Source organism: Emydura macquarii, unplaced genomic scaffold, assembly GCF_026122565.2.
Source record: "Emydura macquarii macquarii isolate MOO-44397 ecotype Brisbane River unplaced genomic scaffold, CSIRO-AGI_Emac_v2 contig_295, whole genome shotgun sequence".
Lineage (NCBI taxonomy): Eukaryota > Metazoa > Chordata > Testudines > Chelidae > Emydura > Emydura macquarii.
Window position 1 is genome coordinate 5,667,723 of NW_027130432.1, and position 25,251 is coordinate 5,692,973.

The window sequence follows — 25,251 nt, forward strand, 5'->3', positions numbered from 1 at the left end:
TACTTGAGCTGCTGATTGTAGGGAATAGAGTTCCAATGATGCTGGTAGGACAAGTCGCTCTCTCTCCTCCTTTGGGATTGCTACATTTTGTAAAACCCAGAAGTTATGTGATGAGTTATTTTCATATCCAAACTAATTAAATTGTTGATTAGCAGATTTTAGATGTAGAATCACGTAAATTGAATTTGTACACACTATTGTTGAATGGGAGACGGTTAATGAACTCAGTTTTCCAAAAGTACTGTGAATAATATGAAACAACACACATCTGAAAGGGTTTAGTAGCCACAAACTTCTGAACAGGTGAAAATGTATCAGATCCTGGCTTTCAGCATGGTGAAAATCAGATTATGCTGGTAATGGCAGAGCTTTTTCAGTTAAATAAAATCTTTTTGTGAATCACAACATAAACTTTCTTCATTTAAAATAATTGATTATGTCAATTTCATTAAGAGATTCCAGAAACTAGACATCTTTGTCATTTGTAAATATGTCAGTAGTTGATACCAATCAGGCCCTCTTGCACTAATTTTTTTTTTCTCAAAAAATGAAGAGGAAAATTGTGTGGTCAAGAGGGGAGAAGAGATTGTATGTCTGCGCAGCGACTGGCCCTTGCCAGCTGACTTGGCCTAGAGCTGTGTGGCTGTTTCATTGCTGTGTCGACTTCCACCGGGTCCCAGAACTCGGACTCTGGTCCCAGCCCAGAAGTTTACACAGCAGTGAAACAGCCCCTTAGTCTGAGCCTTGCCAGCCACGGGTGTCTAGTTGCTGTGTAGCCATACCTGAAGATATAAAATTTGTATTTCTAAAGTACTTTCTGCAGTAATAAAATCAGATCTATTTTTAATTTGTTTTTCATTCTAATAAGAATACCCTAGGAATACATAGATGAAAAGGAATATAACTTAGTGTTTACATTGTCTATTTTTACCATCCAAATTTATAATATCCATTCCTGAGGGGTGGTTGGGAGGGAGATTTCTAATGTAGATTTCCTTTCCCTTTCTGGAAGTAAGTCAACCAACCAATCATTTCCTTACAAATTGAGTAAATCATATTAATAGTTTTCTACTGTGAAATCTTGCCCGTACTAGAGAACTTATATGTTAGAGATATTGCTGTTGGCACCAGGTGCAGTTCACTGGTGCTAAAAATGGGGTAACTACTAATGTAGACAGGCTTAAACTAAACTTGGAACAGTTGCTTATAGCAGGCAGAGGCATGTATGTGCATCTGCTTTTGGCTGTCTGCCAATAAGATTTTAGGCAATCTACTGCTGTCTCTTTAGCTATCCTGTTATCTTGCATGCGTTGGTAGCGGTAGCAATACCCATTGATCCATAGGATTCCACAGCCAACATGATGAAAAGCACCTTTGATCACACTGGATCTTGTCTTGCTGCTTATGTTATCAGCCTGACTCAGTCCAGACTGCCTTATTAGTGCAGCATAGAGATTAATTTATGCTGAGCCCTTCTACTTTGGCTTCCAAGGCATGCCCCTGAACACATTTCTGTTGATCCCGCCCTTGAATCCACTTTGAGCCCCTCACCATCTTTTTTTTGATACCTGTTATTGTCCCTGGGGCCCTTGGACACCTCTGCCTCCCATGGGTTTTTCCTGCAGTCCAAAATTCTCAAACCTTCATGAGGCTTTACAACAGGTCTTGGTGTGGTGACCCCCTCTTTTATTGACACTGTCATCCCTAGGGCTGCCACTTCTAGTTCCAGACCAGTCCCTTTTTGCTGGATTCTGCTAAATTTTCCTGATCCTCAATTCTTTTCTTTAGGCCCTGTGGCCCACCTCCCAGACACCAGACTCTGTGATAGAGAAGCAGGGGTGGGTGAGGGGCGGAGGAGTCTCATGTTCCTTGGGGTGTGTATGTTTAAATTAAGAAAACTCTAATGTCCTAAACAAAGGTAGTTTTGATAGAAATATTTTTAAAATGCTTAAAATTACTTAGTACCCATGGACGTTTCATTGCTCTTCTTATGGATGGCTTTCAGTTCAGTTCATGGCAGACTGTCATCTTGGATGAAATTAAGTTGAAGATGTTTTTCTGTTCATTTAAATGGAAAAAGCAGTGTACTTTGCATGCTGCTTTTAAGTGTAGTGCATGTTTAATATTTGTTTTGAGCATGGGGTAAATAGAAGTTTTGTTTTAAACTCATTTGCTTTCCTTTCCCACTCTATTATGTAGAAAGGCTATGTTATGTGTTCATGAAGGCAGTAATCTGCACTCTCTTATGCGAGATTGCTGAAATTCAAATTATTGTGAAATTTTGGCTGTGACAGTTGATGTTAAGGAATATAAGGAAAAAGGCTACCATACCTGCCTTTGTTAGTTCAAAGGCACCTGTAATATCTATAATTAACATAAAAAAAAGCTTTCCTGGGACAGGTCTCCAGCTAAGAAGGGGTCTGGGCCATAGACATCCCACTGTTTGTGTGCATTTTGTTGAATGTTAGGTAATTCTTCATAAACGTTTATTCATTATGAAGTCCTCAACATAGGTAGTTCTACTTTGGGTGATTGCTCATATCCATTCCAATATAGGTGAGTGCGCGCCCTGTGCACTGGTTCCCGGAACTTTTTTCCCCTTATTGTGTGGTCAAGGCGCCCCCTGGAGTGCCGTGCTAATGCCGTGGTATATCAGGTGCCGCCGGTCCTCAGTTCCTTCTTTCCGCCCGTTGATGGTTGCTGGAACGTTTGCCTCTTTTTAACAGCAAGTAGCTTCCCCGTTGATCTACAGTTGTTTATTAGTTAAGTATAGTACTTAAGTTTGAATAGTAATTACGTTTTAGATAGTTAGATTAGATAGATAGCCCTCAGGGGCTTAAGGTTGGGCCATGCCTGGCTCAACCGGTTTCAAATCCTGTGCCGCTTGCGGCAAGGCATTTCCAATGAGCGACCCTCAAGCAAGGCCTTCAAGCTGCGGACCCAGAAGGAGAGAGACGCGCGCTTGAAGGCCATCCTGATGGAGTCTGCGCTCTGGCCAGACTCCGAACCAGCGCGATCCCCTACAGAACCGAGCGTCTCCTCGGTGCGGAGCACCCCACCGGCACCGGAGTCATCCCATCAGCAACCTTTGGTGCCGAAAAAGAAGAGTACTCCGGCACCGGCATCTCCGTGCAGGGAGCCTCCCCTGACTCCTGGGGGGGGGGAGAAGAGCACCCCTGCAAGGGCTGTCGACACCGGAGGTGTTCACTGCAGCACGCGCCCTCATGGGCATGCCCACGCCTCCGTCCCCCCCTCGGCTGAGGGCGCAGGGACTGGTGTCTTGGGGTAAACCCGCGCTAGGTGGCCCCGGTGGGTGATCGAGACAGGCATCCAGGTCTCCCCCCAGACAGTTGCGGAGGGTAGAGCGTGCGGGCTCCCCTCCCAGCTCCGACTGAGTCGTCGAGCTCCTTGACACCGCAGCACCAAGGGCAGTCTAGAGGCTCACATGTGGAGGAACCTCACACCCCAGCACCGAGTCCAGTGTGGCTCCGGTCTCGATCCCCGGCACGCAGCCCGACGTGGATCCCCGGCGCCCGATGAGACTAGACATGCTTGGCACCGGTCCCAGTCCCTGGCATGTGGATCCTGGTGCCTGACGAGACCTGACATGCTCGGCACCGGTCCAGATCCCCAGCACGCAGCCCGGCGCAGACACTGGTGCCCGACGACATGACCAAGCAACGCTGGTCCAGATCCCCAGAGCGATTCCCGGCAATGACACCGGTCCCAATCCCCGGGCCATAGTCTGGCGAGGATCCTGGGACTGAAAGACTCGGCACCGACGGCGCCTCCGGAACCGTGCCACCGGTCAAGGTCCTCGGAGTCGGAGCCAGCGCGGAGACATCACGGCCGGCACCACTCCCAATCTCCAGGGGGCAAGCGCCATCGCAAGACCTCGGCGCCAAGGTGGAGATCCTATTTCACCTTCTCCAGCCGCTCGCCCCCCTGCTAGCACCGCAGGCGTCAGCACCGATGATCCTCGTCATCTCGGAGCAGGTCGTTGACGAGGGCTGGCCGGAGCCATAAGCATCGTGGGCACCGATCCAGCGGCTTGGGGTCCCGTGCCCACCATCAGGAGGCTCCCCAGTCAGCACTGTTGCTGGCACTAGCGTGGCCACAAGGTCCTTGGCAGTGGCCGTACTGGGGGCTTTGGGGGTCCCAGACGGTCCAGGGTACAGTCTCGGTCCACTCCTCAGTGGCCCAACCAGCAACCCCCCTCCAAACCAGCCGGACAAGGGTCATTCCTCGGAGGAGGAATCGGACCCTCAGGAGGGTCCCTCCACGTCTTCCCCTGACAGTGCGGCTGCCAGGGACCATAGGGCACCCCTGCCAGACTTCAAGGCACACCAGGAACTGCTTAAGAGGGTGGCCAGTAATTTAAATCTGGAGCTTAAGGAGCTCTCTGAGGAGGATGACGATCCCCTCTCAGGTGTGGCAGGGCCATCCAGAGTCGCCCTGCCAGTACACGACAAGGTTTTGAAGCTGGCTAAGGCCCTCTGGCAAATCCCTGCCTCGGTTGCCCCTATGTCTAAGGACGCCGAGAAGAAATACTATGTTCCTGCGGAGAGGTTTGAATTTTTATACAACCACCCTGCTCCGGGGACTCCCGTGGTTGATGCCGCCAACCAACAAGACAGGCAGGGGGCCCAGGGCAATATCCCCAAAAATAAAGATAATAAGAAAGTAGATCTTTTCGGAAGCAAGGTCTATTCTATGGGGGCCCTGCAGCTGAGGATCACCAGGCGCTCCTCGGCCATTACAATTTGAACCTCTGGTCCTCCTTACGGAGGTTCGTGCAGGGATTGCCACAGCACCAAGTAGCGGACTTCACCACGGTCATAGATGAAGGCGCTGCGGTGGCAGGGGCAGTCTTACAAATGGCCAGCGATGCAGCAGACGCCTCTAGCAGGGCCATGGCTTTGGGCATTGTGATGCGGCGCTGTTCCTGGCTACAGTCATCCGGACTGTCTCAAGAGGTCCAGTAGTCCATCCAGGACCTGCCTTTCGATGTCGCTGGTCTCTTTTCTGAAAAGACTGATGACAAACTGCACGCCCTAAAAGACTCAAGGGCTACATTGAAATCATTAGGGCTATACACACCACAGGCCTCGAGGTGTCCGTCTCGGCTGGAAGCCCAACGCCAGCCCTAACCTGCCCCTAGGCCGCCTCCCAGACCCGCCCATCCCAGGAGGGGTCGGGACAGATGTAGACCGCCTAACCGGCGCGACCGCTTGCCACGCCGATGCCGCTCCCAAGTAGTAGAAACTGTAACTGTTGTTCTTCGAGATGTGTTGCTCATATCCATTCCACACCCACCCTCTGTCCCGGCTGTTGAAGTCGGCAGAAAGAAGGGACTGAGGGCCCGCAGGGCCAGCGGCACCTCATATACCGCGGCATGAGCGCGGCACTCCAGGAGGTGCCTGAGCTGGTCCTACAGGGCTTGCTAAGGGGAAAAAAGTTCCAGGAACCAGTGCACGGGGTGCGCACTCACCTATATTGGAATGGATATGAGCAGCACATCTCGAAGAACAACGTTTACTGGTAAGTAACCCTGTTTTTTCATGTCTGTTGTATTCTATGGGCAAAAAAGAGAGAATCAGTCAATCTGCCAGACCAGACCCTACGTTTTTAACTTTTATTATTCTCTGACGCAAGTTGTACAAACACATGTACGAAGAAATAGTGGATACTAACATTCAAACATGCTTACTGTCTGGTTTTGGGTGAGATTGCCTCAGCTGTATATCACTCTTCTTGGATGTTTTGCATTCCTAAATAACTGGTTCACTTTAAGGAATGATTCCATCCTCTAAAACTGTTTTTTTTTTTTTTTTTTTTTTAAATACAACCCTATTCACAACTTCTTTGTCTCTCTGATTCCTGGTCAGATGGATATGGTTGATTTTCTAACTGCAGATGATGCAAGCTCAGCCTGAGGTCTGAATTTCAATCTAGGTTCTTTGATTCTCAAGTATCATTACCTGTCCTAAAGATTTCACAGGCCAAATTGTGCTGTAATGATTCCTGTGCACTCCAGTTGCCTTCAGTGGATTTTTATAGGTGGAAGTTAATAAACAGTATTGTTTATAAAGTACTTCATCAAACAGAGTTTTGCTCTCACTCATAGCTCTGGTGTTCTGCAGCTGTACTGTAAGTAAAAAGAAGTAAAAACTAATTTTTGTCAGTAAAATATTTTGTCAGGTGTGACTGAGTTCATTTAAGGTAGTGGTTCTGTGCAGTAAGTGTCACTTCTATAGGCCTGCCCCAGCTGCTCTTTGCGCACAAACAGTTGCAAGGAGGGAGGCAAGCTCCTGTTTGTTTTGCATTGTACTTGGGTACTTATCTTTGGATGCATTGGTACAGCAGGAGAATTTGCTCCTAGCTGTATGTAGTTGTATTTCTCTACAACTACATACAGCTAGGAGCAATTTATCAATACAGACAATAGGGGCAATTTATCAATACAGACAATAGGGGCAAACGTAAAGGGGAGACAGAATTGGTAGTATAGTTTAGTCCCTTCCATGACTGTGAGCCAGGCCATAACTTGGAATCCACATGTGTTGACACTAGGAAGCAAAGGCTCTGTTTGGTTGGGATGTACATTGTAGAGTGAAGTAAATGGGATGGCGGAATTTGTTTTATTTAGTTTTTGCGGTGGTGGGATGCTTTTAGGGAGGGGCGGGGGGGTCAACAGCTGTAATTAAGAAATTCCTCTTTACAGTCTTTACTCTTTTACCACTAAGGTCACTAGGTATAGAAAGGAATAGGATTTTAGTAACAAGAGAAAATGGGGGAACTCCAGTGGAGGAGAACCAATACCCTCCTATGATAAAGGCCTGTTGCCTCTCATGTGGGGAAAGGGGAATATTAGGTGAAACGTGGTATTCTGTCAGGGAGGAGGGAAACTCTGCTGGTATTGGAAAATGTTGGTTTAGTGGATTAGATCACTAGATTGGGACTCATGAGGAGGTGGGTTATAGTCCCAATTTTGCTACTAGCCTCCTTTGAGATCTTGAGCGAGTCTCTTCACCTCTGTGTGGCCGTTTCCCCACTTATAAAATGGGGGTAGTGAGGCTTACCTTTCTTTTTTAAAATGCTCTGAGGTTTGAAGATGAAAAATAAGAGCTAGTTTATATTTATTCTCCTCCACTGCATGCATAGGGTGGGCTTTCTCTTCTTCATCCCACTCTCCCTTTTCCTTCCAAGAAGTCCAATAACACACCTGCACAAAAGAGAGCTTGTTCAGGGATGGGTAGTCTTTTTTTGAATATCCAAAATTTTGATATTCAAGGTCTATTACACTGTGATTCACCAGAATATGCACATAACCTGCCCAGCAGCTGCCAAATTACAAATCCTTAGGTCTTTTGTGCAGTTTTCCATATAATCCTGAAAATATTTTAAAATAAGGTGTTCTCCCCTTCCCCTCCCTAAAAGAAACCCTTTGTGTATTAAATCAGTGATGGGTAAAACACCAAGAATGGATGCGAGAAATCATCCAGATTGGTGGAGGACCCACAACATGCCCTATAAACCTCCTACACTAGTAACCCCATACTTCTCTAAATTGGCCCCAACTCTCTGCCCAAACCTGTTGCACTTTGGGGGGACAGAGTGTGTGGCCAGACGGACTGCTACTTGCCTTCCATATGATTGGGAGCAAGTGGCAGGCCTGTTTCCCTCTTCCTCTGTTCCCCTTTCTCTTCCCTCCTTTCTTAAGTTCCTTACTCTACTTTTACAATGGGTATGTCTACACAGCAGAGTGAAGTCAATTTAAATCGACTTTCACCTGCCGAATTGTAGAAGTCGCAGCAGCACGATCACACCACGCTCCTTGCATCGGGCTCTTGCGTCCCTACTTGCTACGCTTGGGGTTGACGTTCAAAGGAGTGCACTGTGGGTAGCTATCCCACAGTGCAACTAGCCGCAGAGGCTGTTGGGAAGCTTGTCATCCTCCCATGATGCAATGTGTTTCCTCCCCCTTCTTGTCCCAAACAAACTGCAAATGCTTTTTTGTGCCATTTCAGTGACTAGGGGACTGTCTTTCTGTATAAATCCTAAATTCCATGTGTTTAAAAGTAAATAAAATTATTAAAACAAAAGTAAATCTCCAAAGATTTTTAAATACATGTTGAAATTTACCTGGAAAGATAATTCAAAATAATGCTTTCCTTATTTAAATCAATGGGAAACTAAATATCTCAATTCACTGAACTTCTTCCTAATCACAGGAAAACAATTCTGGTGTGGTGTTTTTCTTAGCAACAAGATTGTATAGAGTTCAGGCACATTGAGGAATGACTGGAGATTTTTGTTAAAGTTGCAGATATTTTCATTCTAAGTCTGTTTTTATATACACAACATTTTGAACAAAATATCCTTTAGTTTGAAATTTCTCTCACTTTTTTGGAGTCCAAAGTGGAGTTTACAGTTATTTATTGTTGAACATTTTTGGAGAAAACATTCACCTACTTTGAGTTATCTGAGTCTGGGGGGAAGGGGCGAACATGTTTTTTACATTTTAAAATAATTGTTTGAATAATTATCCTTTGATAAAATGTATTTGTTTTAAAAGATGAAACCTTGCGTTTTTATCCTCTGTGAAAAGTTTGTGCTTTGTCAGGAGTTGAATAAATAATTGAAAGGCAAATTATAAGCTTAAAAATAGAATATGGTATGTGCACAAAATTGATATTTTCCAGTTTTGTATTAAATGTCCAAATTTTAAGGTGAGGCCCACTTGCATGCACAGATAATACGTTTACTCCTATTTGTCTGCATGTATGTAGATCCCCTTGTGCCTACTTGATTAAATTTTGCCTTTTGTGCCAAGTTATCCAACTGTGTGTGAGTCAATTTGTGTGTATCTGGATATCAGTGCCTGGAAATAAACATGATTAGACATGTCTGAATTTAGGCATTCAGATTAACACCGGTGAACGCTGTAATTGATATACACAATTGGGAGACAACATGTTGTTTTCAGAATCCTAAATTTGAATTTCCTGACTTGTGTTCATGTAAATCTCTAGTATTTCATTCATTGATGTAGTTTGTACTAAATGTATTTTGTATTGCACTGAAACTGCTAACAGAATTCCAGTAGATTAGCAACAGGTGTTCTATGCTGTTGAAATGATCAAGTGTTTAAAAAGCATTGCAGCAGAAATATCTGGTGACTAAGGGAAGCTTTGGAAGGATCAATATGTTCCATGTGATGCTTTTCCCCTTAAAAACAACGAGAGTCCTGTAGCACCTTAAAGACTAACAAATTTCTGCGGGCATAAACTTTCGTGGGCTGCAACCCACTTCGTCAGATGCAGGACTCTTGTTGTTTTTGCTGTATACAGACTAACACGGTTACCCCTCTGGAACTTTTCCACTTAAACATCTTTTCCCTTGCTCTTCATTCATTCATTCATTCATTCATTTGTAAAGCAGAGGGTCCTTTATTCATTTAACTTTATATTATTTTTTAAATCTGAATTCTTCTTTGTTTTGGGTGATACTTGTAAGAATTTATAATTGTTCAGCAAATAACTTTCATTGGTTAATATTTGGATTGTAGGGTGTTGCTAGTATTCTAGCCTTGGAAGCAAATGGCGGCACTGAGTTCTGTTTTGGCCTTTGCTTTGCTGCTTGATCTCGGTGCTTCTGGAATGCTTGACTTCCTTTTGACTCAAACACCTAATGGTAACAGAGCTCGTTCCTTTCCAGATTGGCCTTCTAAATTAATCTTTGTCTTTAGAGAAACAAAGCGGGTGAGGTAAAAACTTTTTATTGGACCAACTTCTGTTGGTGAAAGACACAAGCTTTCGAGCTTAAATAGAGCTCTTCTTCGTATTTTGGAACTTACACAGAGCTCTTCTTCTCATATCAAACCTGAGAGAGAGCTCTGTGTAATCTCGACAGCTTGTCTCTTTCACCAACGGAAGTCGGTCCGATAAAAACTGTTACCTCACTCACTTTGTCTCTTTAATATCCTGGGATTAACGTCTGCCTGTAAGAGGAGTTGTAGTCTTTTGTTTGAGTTTAGTAGGAAACGTTAATTTACAGAAGTCTTGAGTCTTTATCCTTGAGTTAATACAATTTGTTAGGCATCATTTACTTTTTTGCAGGATCAGGGCCTTAGAATGTTGACACTGTAAGCTGTAATAGCTGAAACTGATACATTTAGAGCTATTTACTACCACCCAAGTATTATAAATTCATTTTTGAAATTTGCCCAGAGTCTTGAGGCAAGCTCTGGAGAAATACAAATAAAAATATTAACCACATATGGAACTCTCATTGGCAGTGAGTAAAGATAGTGTATAGTCCCAAGTTTGAAGATGTGGGTACAAGACTTTCTGAAATAGAAAAGAAGATGGCAGACACTTAAGTGTGTCCAGAAGGGCACAATTTATTTAGAACAAAGCCATTATAATATGCAGGCTGAATTTGCACATAGAAAAGGCAGTCTCAGTACTTCAGCAATAATTTAATATCAGAAAAATATAGTGATATATTTTATTGCTTCATTATTTGTTAAAAAAAATTAGTCTGCTATTGAAATATTATAATAAAACTAAATTGCACTTGTCATAAGTGAGCAAAGGACACTGTGCAATGTATTACCAATGTTTTTGGTGTTTGTTCACACACCTAATATACAAAATGTAGTAAATTGCCATGGGTCTCTAAGTCATTAGATCAAATTAGTGAGACTTCAATGTGCAAACAAGATGGAGGTCAGATAAATAAAGGTCAGAAGGCAGAGTGGAACCTACTGAGGATGAGCTTCAGAACAAAGATATTAAAATGCAGAGATACTAAGTGGCATAAATATTTTAGCCACTTTGTCAAAACAAGGTATTGGAGAAATGTTGGTGCTTAAAACTTTACTGCTCTTTTGTTTTTGATGCAGTTAGATTGTTTTCTTTGAAGAAGACTATAAACAAACTATTGAATAAAAATCAAGCAGCACAGTTTGATCATTTGTATGTTAGCGTGCAATAATATCTTGAGGGGTGAAACAGCAATGAGTTTTCAAGTATGAAATATACAAATTGTCTCATTGCATAAGCCATATTGTACTTTAGAGCCAAGAAATTTGTGGCAATCAAGTATAGCTTAGAAATATAGCATTTGCTTGCTTTCCCTGTCCATGTTGATATAATTGTTTTTGTTTTGTGTTTTTATTCAATGGATTGCATGTAAAGATGAACATAGGATAAGGAATGAAAATAATTTCAACTACTTTAGGCCAACTGCTATGTATGGTGGATAGTGACTTGCATTTTCATATCATGGAATCATGACTTACATCAGAGAGTATAGAATTATTTAAATTATTCTTATTAGAATCAGATATTTTAAATTTAAATACATTTTTTACAATTAAAAAAAAGTTCTTGTTTGCTGTGCAAGTTTTATGTCAAACCAGCAAGTGTTTAGCCAGTGACTTTTACCAGTTAAGTGAAGTAGTAAACCAGCTTTTGACAGCAGTAGGTTCTTCTGCAACTGTAGAGAGGTATTTTCGTCAGCTAGTTCAGTTCAATGACTAGTTCATTCAAAGTTGAGAAACCATTTGGGAGCTGAAAAAAGTCTTTTCCAATCTGTGAATAAGAACTGAGATCTACTTGTCCTAAAATCTTGAAGGACATGATGACTAGAAACAATCAGTTCAATTCAGTAACTACAGATAATACTTCCTTTGTTTAATAAATCAGTTAGTTTTAAATGCAAAACCTGTTTTGATAAACTTGCATAAAAAAGTATCCAGAACATTTAAGTATTTTTATTGAACTAATAAAAAACTGTTTAAAAATGCTGTTTTTATGCATTTTTAATTTGTCCAATTTCCATCCAGTTGTAGCTTGACACAAATTACATGTAAAAGAGTATCATTTAGTAAATAAGAAAGGTCATTCATCATTTTCTAACATAATTTAAGAAGTAAAACATTAAGAAACTGAATAAAAGTGTAACACAAGTCTTCCCTCTCAGTTCACATGTGATCAGACAAGTTCTCAGCTCTTTCCTGGGTGCCCGATATTCTTGAAGATAATGGAGATCCTGGGAATGTCCTAATGGTCGTTTTGGATAGCTGAGAATTTTCTATCAGTCCACTCATTTGCAGTAGCTCTCTGCTTTTCGGAAGGAGGACAGTTTGTGGTGCCTGTGCCTGGATAAGCATTGTATACCTCTTTTAGGGTACCTTGGTAACTTCCAGGAACAACTCTGACCTAAATCATGCAGTAGCCCTAGAAGATAAGGGCAAACTATATTCATTGCTCTAAGGAAGCATTAAACACTCAAGTTGGAGCCATAAACAGCTTTACTTAGAAGTAATTTAGCAAAATATGATGCCAGTGCAATAGAATAAAATAAAGTACCTATGTAATGACTGCAGCAAATCAATAGATGGCATTGCAACAGGTTCAGCTAATGGTGGCAACTTATATACATTAAGGTAAACTTACGTCTGTGCTGTAGGACGTAGTGCTTATGTAAAAACAAAACTTAAACTTACACAAGAACATTCACCATTAATATTATACAGTTCCATCCCAGAGCATGTGCTCCCCCCTAATTTTAAAATCCCAATCACTTTCTTGTGATGGCACACTTGATGAACGGAAGTTCAAGGGAAGCAGTAGAAGAAATAGCGGAGAGAGCCCAGATAATAGGAGAGAGACATTTTTATGTAGAGTGGATTAAAATTGACACATTGGTAGCTAGTAATAATGAAACATGAAACAGCTACCGTGTCTATTCAGGCAGTTGCTTTTCTTACAAGCTCCTGCTCTTTACCTCAGGTGGCCTGCACTGAGATACTGTCCCTAGCATAAGGACTTTCACACCAGATCACCAAAGTCTCCCCCAAACAAGGAGGATAATCTCTGGGGTACTCACACTTTCCATAGTTGCCTGGGTGCAGCTCAGGATCTGCCAGTATAATCAGTACTTTCCAGCTGCAGCTTTCAGTGGCTGGCTGTTAAGAAGGAATAAATGTCCTGGAGCTTGATGCTAGCAGGTGCAGCGTGGCCTCAATACAGGTTATGTGATCTCAGCAGCATGGTCCGGGCAGCAGAGTCTTCCAAATCTGTAGATCGAAACACAAACAATTGCTACTAGTTCCTATCCTGCCAGACCTCTAAACACGGTAAAGTAGCACAGCTGGCTCCAGGTCTAGCCTGCCCTTCTCATGAAGCTCCAGATCCTCTTTTTCAGTTACTTCATCTTTATCCGCTTCCTCACCCTCTAGCCTCCCAGAGCATGAGTGCAGTCCCTGTAGGATCTCCTGACTTTCTACTTCTGCCCAGATACAGGATATCAGAGCCAAGTCCAAAGTGTTCCAGAGGGCGCCAAACACTGCATCATCTGATGTGTAGTCCTTTCAGAGCATAGCCCTTATGATTGAACTGGAAGTAATTGTAGTCCTTTGGAGCCAATACACAGTGCATAGAGAGGCCTAATCAAAACATCCTTGGCCAGGTTAAATGGTCCCCCATGATGGGAAGGGCCTACATATGTTAAGCTATATAACTGTTTAAATAAATATTTAGATAGAGTGTATTCTTCTAGTTAGCAAAAAGAAGGTACCAAATTCAGTGTAAAAGCTATATTTATTTGTAAATCAATGTTTTAATTATTAAAACCATCAACTGTTCAGATCTTAGCAGAATTCAAAAGCCATTTACATAACTTTAGGTTATGAATTTTTCAAAATTTAATTTCTGAATAAAATTTTACAATTCATATTGTTGAATTAAATATATGTTCCATTAAGAAAATCTATTACTATCCTGCTGTGAGAATTTGGAACTGGAAGTGAAACTTAACCTGAATTACTATGTGTAATACTAATAATGGGGAATATTTAAAAAAAGCCACACTTCATTACATTTGTTGGTTGACCCCAAAGATTTTTAGTTTCTTCACCAGTAGTGGATCATAAAGAGATTAAGATTATTCTGTTGATTGCAATGTAAAAAATGTTTTGTTACATTCTCATATAAAATTCCCTAACAGTCCCTTCTCTAAAATGTATATTATTTCCTTCCAGTACTGTTGGAAGGAATTATAAGACATTGACGAGCAAATCTGTAACCCCATAGTTTTCTTTCCTTTTAGAATGGATCCGATCATAATAAATAAGGTTGGTACTTGGACATGTTAATACATAAGTGAAGTGTATTTAGTATGGGGACATTTACACAATTAAAACCTCAACACACAATTCACAAGGTCAGTAGCCAGAAGACTCATTGCCAGTACTTGAAGTGTCTGTAAGGTGTTGGTTAATCAGGAGATGGATATATTAAATCTCGAAGTTACACACACGCAGACAACCTCAGTGTGGTGTAATTCCTATGTCTACACTACCAGTTATGTCAGTATAACTTATGTTGCTTGGGGGTGTGAACAAGCCAACCTTTGAGTGACATAAGTTCTTTGAGTGCTGGTCCCTCTGTGGATTCCAAACGTGGGTGTGCATGCGAGCCATGTGCCACAGCTGGAACCATTTGTAGCTGTGTTCATCGACCTGTGTGCACCTTGTACATCGGCCGTGTGGTGCATCCAAGGTCTTATGAGGCTGTGTGGGTCCGTGCCTCTCCAGTTTCCTCTTACTGCCACATAGCCAGAGTCAGAACACTCTTCTTCCCTCCTTATTGATAGTATTTTAGCGTTTTTGTATATAGTTTACAACAGTTTTAACAGTTTTTAATAGTTAGAAGTTAGCAGATGTTAAATTAGGAATTTTGTAGCAATTGTTTTTACCTTGTGCGGGCTGTCCCACCCACTTAGAGGGATTATGCCCCAACAAGACGGCTTTAAAAACTGTGTCATGTCCGCGCTCCTTCTCCATGCGTGACAAACACCAGCATTGTCTCTGATGTTGGCGAAGCCTATCTTGTCACCCATCGGTTAGTTAGCTGTGTCTGATGGCTGACCCGCCCTTCACAGCCTTCCTTAAGGACACTGTTCTTACAACTCTATCCCAAGTTCCTGCCTAAGGTAATCTCCTACCTAAGTTTCATCTCAACCAAAGCATTCACCTCCCAACCTTCTATCCCAAACCGCACACCTCACAGAGAGAGCAGACTCTGCATTCCCTCAATATCCGTCGCGCGTTGGCTTTCTACCAACAGCGCAATTTTCGGACTTCACCCAAGTTTTTCATCACCATTGCAGAACGTTGCAGGGGCGTGCCCTTTCCTCTCAACATCTCTCCAAGTGGATCTTTTGCTGCATCAAGGAGAGTTACTCCCTTTCTCAAGTCTCTCCGCCGCCTGGCATCACTGTTCATTTCACACGGGCACAAGCGACCACGTCTGCCCGTCTCATAGATGTTCCATGGGAGGACATTTGTAAAGCGGCCACATGCCCTCTACTCACACTTTCACCGCTCACTACGCCATAGCCCCATCGGCAGCAGTGGATGCAGCAGTTGGCCACTCAGTCCTACAGACTTCTGTCAAGCCTTCACTCCCACCTCCGTGCTGAGTAGTGCTCACCACATAATCCATATTTGGAATTGACATAGGGACCAGCACTCAAAGAAGAAATGGAGATTTCTTACTGTAACTGGAGATTCTTCGAGATGTGTGGTCCCTATCTGGATTCCAGTTCTGCCCTCCTTGCCCTCTGCTACAGGCTCTGTACCTGTCGGTAAGAGGGACCTGGAGAGGCCTCTGCCTACACAGCCTCATAAGACCTCAGATACACCACGTGACTGATGCACGACGTGTATGCGGGTTGATTAACACGGCTACAAACAGTTGTGGCGCATGGTGCACATGCGCACCCACATTCACAATCCAGAGAGGGACCACACATCTTGAAGAACCTCCAGTTACAATAAGTAACGTCCATTTACACTGACCTAAGTGCCAGGGTGAACAGTGCTGTGTCATTGGGAGAGCTTTTCCTGCCGACATAACTACTGTCAGTCATTGGGCATGGATTCATTAAATTGACAGGAGAGCTCTCTCCGGTCAACTTAGAGCAGCTACATTAGAGAGCTTACAGCGGTGCAGTTGCATTGATGTAGCTGCACTGCTGTAAATTCTCTAATGCAGTGAAAGCCTTAGATAAAAGATAACAGCTCAAATGTCTTCAAGTGAAAATCATGCCTATCCCTGAATGTCATGGAAGGAGCTTTTGTAGTGTAGTTCTGTTTTGGGAGCAGGTAGAGCAGGATTTGGGGGTATGTTCAGGGAACTGCACACTCACACCCACTTCACCATGGGATTGTGTGTGGTGTTGTGCAGGCTAGATTTGGGGTTTGGATAAGGGATTCACTGCTACATAATTCCACTAGCTGTTCCTCCCCACATAGTGGGGGGACAGTGTGGAAGCTATTCAGGCTATGAATTCAGAATAGTGACCATTGAACACTTCCTCTTCCATGGCTGGATCTTTGAGTGGTAGGGGAAATTCCTCCATCCCCAAGCCCACATGAACTCCCCAGTGCAGATTATGTGGTGGGGCCAGAATTTGGGCCTTAGAGCAGTTCTTACTGTTCTTGTTTTATGATGCCTTCCAATTTATAGAATGCATTTGCACTGCTCCCCTGTTTAAAGTTAGATACATGTGTGTTTGCAAGATTGTGGTATTACTTTGCACTTCATAAACATTTTTATTTTCAAAATTAGCAAATACCAAGATTACAATTACGTTGTTCTTGCATAGGGGTTGATCGTAGAATCCATGGACAAAAAAGTTGGCAATGTGTGTCTGCCTTCCATCTCCAGGATAATTTTAACTGTTTTAAAGTAGATTTTTAGTATTGAAGGGATAATATTGGGAGCTCAAATTTTAGGATGGTTAATGGCCCAGACCCAATTCAGGCAGGGTGTTACTATCAAAAGGAAATGATTACATTTGCACTTGGTCACTACATTTGTCAAGGGGAAATGTGACAGTTCTCAGAGATATCCAGGACTGAGAGTCACCTTATTACCATCTGAGGGAGTCTTGCTTGTGCCAGGATGGGTGTCAGTTCCCTAACTCTACCAGCCTTTCAACCACTCTTCTCTGGGCTATGCCCACCATATCTTTGGCTTACAAGTTAACAGTAAGTACATCCCAGTCCCTGAGTCCCTTTAAATCATTCCCCTGTGATATCCAGCCCCTGACACTGGCTATTCAGAAATCCCAGATCCTATGCGCCAAAAGGAGTAGTGTACCCCGGTTTACTAGATTTCCCTTAAACCACCACTCGTGTAAACCATACAGCACTTGTGAGCACTTATAATAAAACAAACTTAGGTTTATTTAAGGAAGAAGAAAGATTTAACTAGATACCAGAGAGAGATCTGGCTGGCTTCACAGCAACCAAGATCTAATTTTTCTTGAGAGCACATTGCTCTGAGATGTCTTCTCCAGTGAAAGGTCTTTCTCCTTCCTCTGTTATACTGAAACACTCATAGGAGTTTGCCCTATCTATGGATAAAAACCAGCCTTTTAACATTCCTTTTTTTATCTTCAAGAGTTTTTGATTGTTTGCAGTTGTCTGATGGTTTTCCATTGAAAGATTTGGGATTGAGCAAGATTAAACAATTGAGCCTTGCATTGCATCACCAGCTAAACAGGACAATGTGAAAACTCTTTCCTGCCTGAATAGGCCATCACCGATATATATTATCACTGATAACCAATTTTTTACCCCAACTCTATAAAGCATACTTTCAATTAAATATATTGTTACTTAAATATTATTTTATTTATATATTACCTGTACATACATCTTACAATGATTATGAATTTTGACAAGTTACAACCTTTCTGTAGATACCTTACATGTTGTTCTTTATGGATAAATATATCCAAAGATATATTTGGTATGGTGAATTTGTCCAGTCTGAGCTGACAGCTGTTTGCAAACAAGGGGTTTCTCTTTGCCTAGGGGTTGCTGTATCACAAAGACTTTAAAAAAATGATCAGACACCTACCACTAGTGTGGGCTAGGAGCAGTGCCTTGATGAGACAGCCTGCCACTGTAGCACTCCCAACTATTGGGAAAGAAGAGGTTTGCTTCAAAGTTCTGTCTGTGAACTGTACACGAGTTGGTTGCTTTCCTGTTAGTTTGGAGTCATACATGTCATTTATGTCATAACTGATGTAAAGTTGAACAGCTGGGGGACAATGCCAGAGCTTCTTGGCCACTGCAGAGGCCTGATATCCACCATGCTGCTCCTCTGATAGGTTGTGAGATGGGTCATAGGAAAGGAAGTTTCCTCTGCTGTTTCGCTCCACCCTTAACCTTGTTTGTTTGTACCTTCTGCCCTGTGAATAGTTACATTGGCTGTGCCTGCTGCTGCTAGTAGCTTTCCCAAGCAGGCCCAGCAGTATGAAATTGACATGATTCTTTACAATTTCCTTGCTGCCCACAGGATCTTGAATAGCAGCAGGGGAACTGACTAGAGCCTTGTTAATTTCACACTGCTTCGCTTGGCAAAGCTATTAGCAGCCACAGATAACCTGGAGCTGTTTTTTTTGCAGACTCAAGAAGACAACACTGCTTTGGTTTATAATCAGTTAAATTTGGAAGATTATTTTTGCAACCATAGAGCTAGAAAGGTATTTTTCAAATAAACCTTAAATTCTAAATACATCCACTCTCCTGTACTTGTTTGCTAGAGAAATCTTTCTCTGACCACTGGAAAGTAAAGGAGTAGCTTTTTAAACCTTGGACAAAGGGGTATCACCATCTAGAGTGCCATCATCAGCCACAAGAGGGGGAAAGTATATTTTTGGCTTGTCACATAGGCTTATAGGTGCTAGATATATTTTTCAGGTTCTATGTATTATGTCCATTGACTTAAAAGTAGTTAAAAGTTGCAGTATTTAAATTACAGAAGAGTAAATGCACATTATGATTAGTAAATAAAACTAGTTTTGGTTTTGAGTTTATTTTATTTTTAAATTTGGTTGCAAAGTTCATGGAAACTTTATTTTGGGGAGCAAAGCTGAGTTGTTGATGTTGTCACGACCACTTCCCCTCTCCCCCAAGACAATATACTTCAGTTTTCATCTCTTTTGGGTTTAGCATTTGTCAGAGTGATGATTCTCAATGAAGGTTTTATGTTCTGGTTTATTGTGCTCTTTATTTAGCTGAGGAGAGCTGGCTGGTGTTTTCCTTCATTCTCATAATGCCTGCTCCAGATTGGTTAGAGATGTTATTGTAGATAGAACAATGAAGTGTACCCTCTTTTCTCTAGCTACTAAGCTTGCTGCTTGTGTAGTGTTGTGTATAAGCCTGGGATGCAAGAAACACTCCCTGGTCAAATACACATAGAAGTCAGTAGAAAGACTGCCATCGACTGCATCAACTTCAGTTAGCTGTTAGATCAGGTCCTACAATTTTACTGAGAACCCAGTAGCCAGAATTTTGTGCCTAGAAAATTTAAAATAGACTGAAAAACATTTTGTACAATTATTTTACTAATTTGTAAAATAACTTTATTATTGTAATTTGTATTACTGTATATATTACAATATAACGCACAAGCTCTTTGTAATTTTATTTATTTAGAACACCTAAATAATTTAAGACTCAAGGGAAGGTATTAAATTTAAACAGCAAACATGCAGAGACATTTTAATTTAAACTAAAATAATGTTGACAAAAAGCAGTAACTTAATTATGATGTCTATATCACTTGTATTTTCAACAGACGGGGAAGTTAATTGTGAAGTAAATAACCTAACTGTGAATTAAATTATACTATTAATAAAAGTGAAGTTCTAAGCAATGTAAAGTCTTAAAAGCTCAAAGTCATTGTAACGTTATAGTGAAAATTAGATGAAAAACTCACATGAAATGTGTTGTCATAGATTGATTTCATGATAAATAGTGTTGGGGAAAAAGGACAACCCTGCCTGATCTGATTTTGATTTTTTTGGAGAGGGAAGATGATTGTGAAAGGAACAGAATTGCCAGCGGACAGGGAGCAATTATTATGTTCTATATTTTTAAATAACCTTTAAAAATATCAATGTACCTGCTCGCCTAGTTTGGCTGAAATAATGAGGCTAACTATTAGAAAGATACAAGATGCCTTAGTGTGTATTTTAAACTTGTATGCTAAAATCAAAATGTAAAATATTCCATGAACCTTTCAATAAACAGAAGCTCACTATAGCATATGTTTCATTTAACTGTGAAGGTTCTCCAGTTCAAAATATTGTACATTTCTTCATGGGGGGGGAAAAAAAGAAACAGCAGCAAGAAAAAGAATGCTTCCATTTTGTGTTCTAGTGATCTGTTCTGTATGAAATCTCTAATAAATACTTACTCTGAATGTCTAAAATAAGGCTTATTGTACAGTCTACTTTGCCTATCTTACCCTCTGCTAAATTTGTTACATTGTGTCTTGATGTTGAGCTCTATAGAATATTTTGTTCTCCAGACTTAAAGATTTTGGTTATTTTAAATATAGTTGACAGAAATGTAAAATTGCATCAGAGTCTAGAACATGAGAAGTGACCATTTTCAAGATTGTTTCTACCTGTGTAAAATACAATCTTTACATTCCTGCAGGAGGTGGAAGAGTAAGAGTTAACCACTGTACCACATGTAGGGAAGAGCAGTCCATTGGGGGTTAAATTGCAGAGTCTAGTGGAATAATAACTGGTAGCACCATCTGCTGGCCTACTTCCGCAAAAGGAGTCAGTATTTTTAACGACATCTCTAATATTCATGCTGATGCATTTTGATGCTTTGTGCATTCATTTCTTTCTGTGCTTTGTTGGAATCTGGCTATCTGCTTACAGCTGTTGTTGAAATTCTGCTCTTTAGGGGAGGTTGACAATCTTTGTCATACCTGAGTAGAATGAACAGTGGATGTATACTTGTCAAGGAAGAAATATGTTGATAAATCACAATGTATATTTGTGGAGGGTTGTGCATATCTTGGCTGCAGCTTGCTAAATAGGCCATTTAGCAATCTTCTTTCAATGCTTTTCTCTTGAGCACTGCCTGGGGTGGTGAAAAAGCAGAGGGCAAGCCTTTGTCTGACGCCAAAAATGTCTTCAGTGAAGAGGCCAAGAGGAAGGGTAAGTGAAAGCCTGAATGAGTGGGAGGAGGAGGGGTTCTTTGGGCTAAAAGGCTAATGGGATTGAATAACCTTCCTTATTACTGGCTGCTGCTGCGGGAGTCGTGCTGCATCGCCATCTTGAGCTTGTTGCTGTTTTCTCGGATCTTGGTTATTTGTTATAGCCTGTAGGCCTTAAGGTGGCATTTTAGTGAGCAATTCTAAACCCTGTCTCCTTCCCAGTGCTGCAGCACTGCTATTAAGCCTTTGATGAGGCACGTATAGAAAATGTATTCAGTGAAGCGCACTGGATTTGGCCTGAAAATGTGTTTGGAAATTCCTGGTGGCTTTTCCCCATGCTGTAGTGAGAGGCACATTTATGGGTGAGAACATAACAGAACTGTTATCTGCTATTTTTTGTCTGTTTGAATAGGAAATTCTTTCCGTTCCTTAAGGTTAAACAACATGCCTTTTAGCTGATTTCAAATAGACTGCTAATTTGAATGTAGAATTCCTAGTTCTAGCATAAACAATTCTGCATAGATATAACAGTGACAAAGAAAAAAAGTGAAAGTTAACTCCTTCAAGTATCATTGTGTAATTTTAGATAAATTAATTATATGCTTCTAACCACTTTACTGATGTAGAAAACGACGTAATCTGTATTTGTTCTTTTTGAAAGCTGTGATTTGTTTAAATATCTGTTCTTGTTGGTAGTAAAATAGTGCTGTTGATTTTATATTTAACTGTAGGATGATTCCTGTTTTGCTACTACTTTCAGCAGTATATTGAATGCTATATCTTTATTTGTTCCCTACTCTTTCAAATTCTGTGAGGCAAATAGCTAGGGAAAATCTCTTCCAGATCCACAAAACATTTTCAGAGGCTAAGAACTAGTGCATCTAATTACAGAGGTGGTAATGAAGGTTGTAAGAACTTTAGAAAATCTGTTTCTCATTGATGTTTTCTGTATGTAGAACCAGTTGAAATGCAACAATTGGTGTACTTTATTCTGGAACCCACGCCATCGTGGAGTACAACAGAATCGTTTTCCTTGTTTATTGCATTTATATGCATTCTCGACTTTGCTGTGGAACTCAGTGAAAAATATTTGCAAATTTATTTAAAAAAAATACTTATCTAATTAAAATAATGTTTTTATTTTTCCAGCCTCCATCCTCCAAGAAGACTGATGGTTCAGGGACATATACTAAATTGCAGAATACCCAGGTGAGGGCAATGTCTGAAAAGAAACAGAAGAAAAAAGTAGAATCGGAAAGTAAGCAGGAGAAGGCTAATCGCATAATATCAGAGGCAATTGCAAAAGCGAAAGAGAGAGGGGAGAGAAACATTCCACGAGTAATGAGCCCTGAAAACTTCCCCAGTGTTTCGGCTGAAGGAAAAGAGGAAAAGAAAGGTAGAAAAATTAAATCTAAACCGAAGGACAAGGAGAGCAAAAAAACTAAAACTGGTTCCTCATCCAAAATTAAAGACAAAACAAAAATTGGGTAAGTAGATTAAAATTTCCTTTTAACTCCCCTCAAATTGCAAACATTTGATTGAAACAGAAATGGCTTTATTAATCATAGATATTCTTCTAACTATCTTAAACTCATCTGTTTTTGTTTACTAAGTTGTTTTTTGGTTTGAGTTTTTAAATTTTATTTGAGGTATCATAAATGCTATTTTTTATCAATCTCATTATTTCTTTTGATACGAGATCCATGATACTATATATAGAGAAATTGGAAGTCTAATTAATATATTAGCAAATGAACATTAATGCAGATGGCTGAGAAACTGTGGTGTTGACAAGAGTCGAGTACATAACAGAGAACTTGAAATCACATTTTTATTTATTTATTTTTTAAATTACTGTGTATTCTGCATCCATGCAAACTTGTTCTGTCATCCCTTGAAATTTTGCAAGCTTAGTAGGGTCACTGTGGGTCAGTACTTTGATGGGAAAACTCCATGGGACCCTTAAGGTGTTGTAGAATGTGCTTCTAGGGATTCAGTAGGTGGCACTCCTCCCTCTGATTTAGTACTGACCCAATTTTCTGTTGTGGTCTTAAAAGACAATGTATAATTTGAGGTATTAACTTTCAAACAAAGCTTAAAACAGAAGTCGTGGCCGCGACTTGTGATCTTTTAAAAATATGTTCTTTTTTGTAAGAATAGTGATATTAAATCATGATCTTTATCTGTGCTTGAATTTGTTGTTATATGCTCATATGATAGATACGGAAATGTCCTTTTAGGTCATCTAGTTAATCTCCCTGATAATGTAAAGTTAATCCCTGTTGTACATTTTCTGGAATTTTGTGCCATCTAGTTCTTAAATATTCCAAATAATAAGGTACTGATCATTTACCTTGGGAAGCTACTCCCCAGCATGATGAATAACGTTCTGATGAAACTTTTCATGATTTTTTTCAACCTAAATTTTGTTGGGCTTAATTTCTTCCTTGTATTTCTTGCACTGAATAATTCCCTTCCTTTTTGCCGCCCATTATTACCCCTTGTCTCTTTTGACATCACTGCTTTCCAGGTTTCTCCCAACTGTATAATAACTTGTGTGTTGGATCATTTTTTCAGGCTGTATGAACAGAGCTTTCCAAGTTGAATCACCTTCTGTTGTGTTTTCACCTTATTTCTAATCTCTTGGTAGCTATTTGTAGATCTCTTTCCACTAGTATTAGCAACTTCTTCCAGTTTAATATCTGTGAATGTCATTAGCATGCTGTTTACTCCCCCTTTTGGATCATTATTTAATAAGACCTTATCTAAAACTAATCCTTGTTATTAATGTACAAAAAACAAAATAAATAAGTTGTAGTTTCCCTTTGTTTACACAGTTCTCTAGTCAGTTTTCAGTTCACATGACATTGTTCTTGTCCATGCTTATATGAGTTCATTTTCAAGTAAGATTTCATGACAATGTCATATGTTTTACTAAAATTCAAATATATAGTAGTGTTGTAGTCAGAAATATAATACATTTAATGTGGTCATTTTGGGCCCAGTATATTGAAGTCACTAGGAAGACTCCCATTTACTTCAGTAGGTTTTTAGTAATTTGGCATTTAAAAATGAAAAAGTAATTTAACTAGGCTTTACAGTTTTGAAACTTTCTCTTTATCATTGAGTCTGTTAGCCTCAGTATTTTTATTTAATTGCACCCCCAAATAGTTTAATTCTTTTATGGATGTAGTTTCCTATGTTAATCTGTTATGTAGTGTTACCATGCGCTGTTAAAGGGCTGTGTTGTACTCCAGAGATGGCTGTGTTTTACTGGTGGATGGAGTGATCTCTCTATAATTTGCTTGTAATGCACTTTCTGATCCTTCTGGGTGAAAGGAATTATACAAATGAAAGTTACTGTTGCATGAAGACTAGCTTAATGTGAAGCTAAAACATTGAGTTAAAATAAAGTAAAAACATTCAGAATTAAAACTGAAACTGTATCCATAGTTTATCTTGTTTTGCATAGATATGTTTACAGTAGTTGTAAAATTTCAGCCCTAATGGTGCATGTCCTTGTTTTGAAATTATGAGCTTGTGAATTAACATGATTATAAACTGTGCGAGGTATGTGTTGAGCAGGGAAATAAGAATGCAGAAATTTCTATCTGAATGTCATGCCTGCTTTTTACAAACAAGAGCCATAAAGATGTGACAGTGAACTGTCAACAAGACGCATAAAATGCATCTACAGGTATTGCATATTAATTTAGGCCCCAATCCTGCAAATGGTGACACATATGCTTAACTTGAAGGAGATGGGAAGTCCCATTCACTTCAGTGAAACTGTGCACATGCTTAATATTAAGCATGTATATGTTTGTAGGATCAGGACCATAAATAATATCATTTTTCATTCTCCTTCTAATCAGAAATTATTTAAACATTTTCTGCTGAAAACATCAATAAAAATGCACTTATCAGGCAGAGACCAAGCCGGGAAAATTTAGCTCAAATGTTGACATTTTCAAATCTTTGAGCACCTGAAAACAAGGCTAGAATGGAAATTTTTGAACAGTCTTAACAGTAATGATTGCTGCTGCTACCATTTTAGTTAGTGTGCGCGGGGGGGGGGGGGGGGGGTGTGTGCACGTGCATGCTCATGACAAAAACAATTCTGAAGTGTCCAATGGTGGTTGTGTGTCCAACTTGGGACATCTTCAAGGAGCTAAATGTTCAGATTGTGGTTGCTTAAGTA

General features: G+C 40.6%; 1 protein-coding gene across 9 annotated transcripts in view; it reads left to right on the forward strand.

Annotated features, from left to right (window-relative positions):
• CHD9 (chromodomain helicase DNA binding protein 9) overlaps positions 1-25,251 on the forward strand; it is a 185,573-nt gene that overhangs the window by 43,208 nt on the left and 117,114 nt on the right. For all 9 annotated transcript variants that reach the window (XM_067550971.1, XM_067551008.1, XM_067551017.1 and 6 more), the window contains one exon: positions 22,200-22,537. In XM_067550971.1, the coding sequence (XP_067407072.1) occupies positions 22,200-22,537 (338 nt within the window). The remainder of the gene's footprint in view (positions 1-22,199; positions 22,538-25,251) is intronic.